Genomic DNA, 6595 nt, shown 5'->3' with positions numbered 1-6595 from the left:
ATTCATAAATAAAAAAAAATCCCTCTAATAGTGTGTATTACATTTTGAAATATGGGAAATATGTATTTTTCGCACAAAGGTAAAACACAAACGATGCACTAAATAAAAGAAAGAGTCAATCCTCTCCAAAATAAATAATGTTTTTTTTCTTTTTCGGTGGGCTTTCTGGGTAATCTGTGGCCTTGCCTTCCCTCTTAAAAAGTGTCAACAAGGTGTACAAATTCAAAAGAGGTTGTTGCAAATTCTCTGTTTTTTTTTTTCTCCGTTTTTTTTCTTCTTCTTCTTCGTCTTCTTTTTTTTTTGTTCAAATGTGATTCCTTTTAAAAAGGGCCTGAGTTACGGGTTCCATTCCTTCAATGCAGGACTGACGATCCAGTCCTAAACCGGAGCCTTATGTACATGCTGAGATCCATGTCTGGGTGTGTGTGTCCTTCTCCTCACACACACGCACCGCTTACATGGGAGGAACGATCATTCCAGGAATCACTGTTGGGTGGAGGAGGGGGGTAAGAGTCGGTTAATGCATAAACAATTGCCCAATGTTTTCCTCACATAATGATTCCTCTTAAATAAAGCAATCTGTTCACACATCTGCATAACAAACTATGGCCTATGAAACTATGACTCAAATACGCTTTCAAACAAGGGATAAATCATTTCTATCTTTTCACAGCCCCGCCAAATTGGAAATTGGCACAAATGGGACACTTGAAACGCTTGATTAGTGCTGTCAAAAGAAAACGGCCTCTTAATTGTTTGCATGCGCTGAGGCTCATTGTGTTTGTGACGTATTGCATCATCCCCGGCAGCTTCAAACGGCTGCATGGGGATCCGTGTCAACATGTGAGGAACAGAGCTATGCTTAATGAGAGCTCCAAATCAGACCAAGTGTGACTACAGAACGCAGTGCAGTGACGACATACCAGGCACAATACTACACAACGCTATACTACACATGGCTGGGAGGGGTTGAAAGTCATTCAACATCTTGTATGTATCTATATATATATATATATATATATATATATGTGTGTATATATATATATATATATATGTGTGTATATATATATATGTGTATATATATGTAATACATTTTAGACTAGAATAAACAAGAAACTCCATCGTCTTCAATCATTCCCAGGGATAGGGATTGTATTTGAGTGCATGGTAAGGGAATGATAAGATGTGGTAATGCCATGAGTGGAGTAGAACATGGCCTAACGTATCCAGTGTAGTGGGACAGGACGGAGGAGGTCCTCTAAGCTGTGTTCCTTAAAGTGGGGGAGAAATGCTTATTGCTGCAAATTTAACTTGACGTTAGTTCTACAACTGCTGACAAACACAAAAGAGGACGCTGGGTGTTTTTCTGCAGGCGTTGTGCTTCAAACTACTGCTGATGGAATCAAGAGAGGCAGAAACAGTCACGCGCGCGCACACACACACACACACACACACACACACACACACACACACACACACACACACACACACACACACACACACACACACACACACACACACACACACACACACACACACACACACACACACACACACACACACACACACACACCCTGTGTAAGCTCATTCAATAAAACACAGTAAGTCCTTAACCAAAATCACGAGTGTAACATACAAAACAAAATCATTTGACATTCGTATGTCAGGTTAACAAAATTATCTTTGAATCAAACCTTAAGGGTTTCTTCAGCTGTCCCCATAGGAGAACCCTTTGAATAAGTGCACTCTAGGAAAAAGAAGTGCAAAAGATAACCATTTTTGGTTGCAGTTAGATCTAGATCCCCTTTTACGGAGGATTCTACATGGAACACAAAAGGGTTCTACCAGGAACCAAAACGGGTTCTCCTATGGGGATGCCAAAGAACCCTTTTGGAACGCTTTTTTTCTAAGAGTGCAGAGTTGGTTTACTAATCTTAGAACAATCTGATTTACATGGAAGGCATAATACTTCTCAGCAAATCCTGCTGATACTGCGCTTGACTGCAGAGAAACCATGGCAGCATGTGGTATTTTCTGGCACTTCCGTGTCAGTTGTGTCATATTGTGACACACAACTGACACAGAACTGGGAGAGAAGGAGCTTGGATTTAGATACCGCTTCTCGCTGACAGAACAGCGTATATGACAGTGCCTCAACTCTGCTTTGATCTGCCATAGTGTAACACACACACACACACACACAGGCATGCAAGCACACACACACGCACGCTGTCGGTGTGTGTATGTCAATGGAAATAGCGACAGTATCGATTGTCAACAGAGCCCAACAGCTGTCATTGTTGATCATTTCCCAGCATAGTGGGAGGGTTTGATCAGAGAGAAGAGCCTGTCTGACAAACGGCAGAAAGAGAGCAAGAGAGACGCTGTGTAACTACACTACACTACACTACACTACACTACACTACACTACACTACACTACAGGATGTTGAAGAAATTAGGTTGTACTCCTGGTGTCCCAGCTCCTGGTAAGTACACTACACTACACTACACTACACTACACTACACTACACTACACTACAGGATGTTGAATAAATTAGGTTGTACTCCTGGTGTCCCAGCTCCTGGTAAGTACACTCCAATCCACTCCACTCCACTCCACTCCACTCCACTCCACTACACTACACTACACTACACTACACTACACTACACTACACTACACTACACTACAGGCTGTTGAAGCAATGAGGTTCTACTCCTGGTGTCTCCGCTCCTACCAGGTACACTACACTACAGGCTGTTGAAGAAATGAGGTTGTACCCCTGGTGTCCCAGCTCCTGGTAAGTACACTCCACTCCACTCCACTACACTACACTAGACTACACTACACTACACTACAGGCTGTTGAAGCAATGAGGTTGTACTCCTGGTGTCCCAGCTCCTGGTAGGCTGGTGGATCTCTTATCATAGCATAACACTACATACGCTATGGTTAAACAGAACTTCTCCAACACAATCCTCCTGTACTGATTATCCACTCATGGCTTGGATGGTTTATTTAATAAACAAAAGGTTCATGTAAATGGTGAGATATCTATTCGCATTGTGTTACAGTAAGGTTGTTGCTCGATGCTTGCAGCCCTGCAGGGCCCTATGGGTCTCCCCAACTGATGTTGCGCTTGGGAAGATACTTCCTGTATCCATGTATGAGGTCTGTTGAAGACAGCAGTGTGTCCTGTCGGCTCTGTATTCCCACACCCACACAGCTACATCCTGCCCTGCCCTCTCCCCAAACATCCTTACCCTTTCTCCCCATTCACACACAGGAAGCTAGGGACAACCACAAAAACATTCAAGCCAAATTAAAAAGGACAAACTTGTGAGTAATATGCCGACTCTGCCAAAATGCCCTTGGATAAACAAAAGCACAGAGCAAAATGAGAGATATCCTCTCATCCTCTCTTTCCTCAACATATACAGCTGCAGTATGAGGATGGTTAATGTTCATGTAATGGGTGAATGGATGGGTAGATGGATGGATGGAGGAGTGGATGGATGGATAGATGGATGGTTAATGAGATAGAGGAGTAGAGGGGTGGATGGGTGCATGCAAGAGAGAGTAACATACTTCAGGAGAAGGCCAGGCCCTGCAGCGAGCTGGCTGTGGAGTACTTGCTAGAGTCCACAAAAGACTGATCTGAGGGAGGGAGCGCAAAGAAAGAGGGGAAGATAGGGAAGGAGAGGAGAGGGGAGGAGAGGAAGAGAAAACAATGTGTTAGAGGATGGGAGGAGGAGGAATGACAGGGGATATTGGGGACGGAGAGGTTGGTTAGAGAGCGTCACGGACTGGCCCGGAAAGAACACAATGTCTCGACTGGGTGAGGGGCTCACCTTGGAGACTGTTGCCATTGGTGCTGGTGCAGGTGGGCGGGGGTGAGGTCTGGGGTCGCACCACGGGAGCGAAGGCGCTCTTCTGCTTGACGGCCGACACCATGTTGGCAGGGGAGAAGGAAAAGATCCCAGAAGAGCTGCTACAGTTAGAGGGCAGGCTGGTGGAGGACGCCATGTTGGGGCTGGAGGGAACGACTGAAGGGATGGGGGGAGGGAGGGAGAGAGGGAGAGAGAGATGGGGGAGGGGGAGGAGAGAGGAAAGGGAGACGGAGAGAGAAAGAGAGAGACAGACAGACAAAGACAGAGAGAGAAGGGGCATAGCAAGAGGTTAATTTCACCAGGTGGGATTTAGACCTTATCGAGTACACAAGAGAAAATACAACTCCATAAGTATGCGAGGGAGTCTCAAACGAGAGGAATTTATATTCAAGTTCATTCTAACAAATGAATAGCTATCGATCAAGTATTTTCCCAATCCACCTAGCAGTGGTCTCCTAGGCAGTTAACAATTCAATGTTAGCACACTTAGACAACCATTTGAATTCAACATTCACTGCTCTTTAATGTTTTTCCTGCTGGTTACACTTCATTGGAAGTGATTCTTGTTAATGCACCATTTAAATAGGTTTATAGCTCCATCCAAGCAGAACCTTGTAACAATGGCACAATCCATTTATCAAGTCCTAACTAATCAATTAATGAAAATTGGAAGCACAGAGCCCAGGCTTGTGGATTGATTGGAAGTGTCTAATGGAGTCAGCCAACCTTTTAAAATACTTGTTAACATCCTGGGGACCAAAGTGGTGAAATTGAATTGTTACCCCTCCAATTAGTTTATTGATTTAATTAACAGTCTTTAATTCTGTGGCCGGCCTAGAAAGGAGCTGTGATACGGCCAGTCAGGCGTTGCAAACAGGCAATACCACAGTGGCTCTCAATCTAATTTCAGGGCAATCCGATGGAAGGACACACATTGCCTAATAGAGAGGCCGGCAGTCCTCCACAAGCCAGAACATTCCAGCATGGTTTCACCTCCTAACTATTGAGTGCTCTTAGTCTCATATAGCTAGTCGATATCGCAGTGTTGATTCCTCTCCCTGAAAGAAATCTGTGGGTGTCGGTTCTTAGATCCATGCCAAACTGTCCTCAAACACAAGCCTTGGCAACTGGCACCCACCCTCCCTCCTCCCACTATCATTAGACCCCCCAAAAAAAAAAAAAAAACAATCACCCATTTCTCTTTCTGCCTCTCTCTCTAACCCTCTCCCTCTGTGTTTTCCTAATTGGAAAAGGGTAGTCAATTAAGAATTAGCAGAAGAACAACAACAGTGTGGAAGTATGGCTGTCAGATGAAAGAGGATTAGAGGATAGGACTGGTTTTAAACAGTTGTTCAAGACAGGCTCCATTGCTGGGAGACTGCCAGGCAGAAAGCCCCATAGGGAAATAGCCATAGATCTGAAGGCTTCACTGTCACACGCACCGCTGTCTCATAAACAAACAAATGAGGAGAGAAAACTCCCACTCCTCTCATCACTCCTCAAAGACTAGAACTCTGTATAGTAATGTGCAGCCCCTTAGGCAGTCCACTGGACTACAGATCAGAACCCATACTGTACAGCTCTTCAGGCAGACCACTGGACTACAGACCAGAACCCATACTGTACAGCTCTTCAGACAGACCACTGGACTACAGACCAGAACCCATACTGTACAGCTCTTCAGACAGACCACTGGACTACAGACCAGAACCCATACTGTACAGCTCTTCAGACAGACCACTGGACTACAGACCAGAACCCATACTGTACAGCTCTTCAGACAGACCACTGGACTACAGACCAGAACCCATACTGTACAGCTCTTCAGACAGACCACTGGACTACAGACCAGAACCCATACTGTACAGCTCTTCAGACAGACCACTGGACTACAGACCAGAACCCATACTGTACAGCTCTTCAGACAGACCACTGGACTACAGACCAGAACCCATACTGTACAGCTCTTCAGACAGACCACTGGACTACAGACCAGAACCCATACTGTACAGCTCTTCAGACAGACCACTGGACTACAGACCAGAACCCATACTGTACAGCTCTTCAGACAGACCACTGGACTACAGACCAGAACCCATACTGTACAGCTCTTCAGACAGACCACTGGACTACAGACCAGAACCCATACTGTACAGCTCTTCAGACAGACCACTGGACTACAGACCAGAACCCATAGACCAGACCAACCCATACTGCTCTTCAGACAGACCACTGGACTACAGACCAGACCAGCTCTTCAGACAGACCACTGGACTACAGACCAGAACCCATACCGTACAGCTCTTCAGACAGACCACTGGACTACAGACCAGAAGTACAGCTCTTCAGACAGACCACTGGACTACAGACCAGAACCCATACTGTACAGCTCTTCAGACAGACCACTGGACTACAGACCAGAACCCATACTGTACAGCTCTTCAGACAGACCACTGGACTACAGACCAGAACCCATACTACAGCTCTTCAGACAGACCACTGGACTACAGACCAGAACCCATACTGTACAGCTCTTCAGACAGACCACTGGACTACAGACCAGAACATACTGTACAGCTCTTCAGACAGACCACTGGACTACAGACCAGAACCCATACTGAACAGCTCTTCAGACAGACCACTGGACTACAGACCAGAACCCATACTGTACAGCTCTTCAGACAGACCACTGGACTACAGACCAGA

At 45.5% G+C, this 6595-nt stretch overlaps 1 protein-coding gene across 11 annotated transcripts in view; it reads right to left on the bottom strand.

Annotated features, from left to right (window-relative positions):
- Nucleotides 1-289: 289 nt before the first annotated feature.
- The window catches only part of LOC118391746 (transcription factor COE1), a 177581-nt gene continuing 171275 nt past the window's right edge, over nt 290-6595 (bottom strand). For 7 of the 11 annotated variants that reach the window (XM_052457588.1, XM_052457586.1, XM_052457589.1 and 4 more), the window contains exons 15-17: nt 3851-4045; nt 3588-3656; nt 290-486 (exon numbers count right to left, since the gene is read on the bottom strand). In XM_052457588.1, coding sequence (XP_052313548.1) covers nt 3589-3656; nt 3851-4045 — 263 coding nt within the window. In that variant the 3' untranslated portion in view covers nt 290-486; nt 3588. The remainder of the gene's footprint in view (nt 487-3587; nt 3657-3850; nt 4046-6595) is intronic. The other 4 variants (XM_052457590.1, XM_052457594.1, XM_052457596.1 and 1 more) reach the window with 1 other exon arrangement.

This window comes from Oncorhynchus keta, chromosome 12 (genome assembly GCF_023373465.1).
Source record: "Oncorhynchus keta strain PuntledgeMale-10-30-2019 chromosome 12, Oket_V2, whole genome shotgun sequence".
Lineage (NCBI taxonomy): Eukaryota > Metazoa > Chordata > Actinopteri > Salmoniformes > Salmonidae > Oncorhynchus > Oncorhynchus keta.
This window is presented reverse-complemented; position numbering and strand designations above follow the sequence as displayed.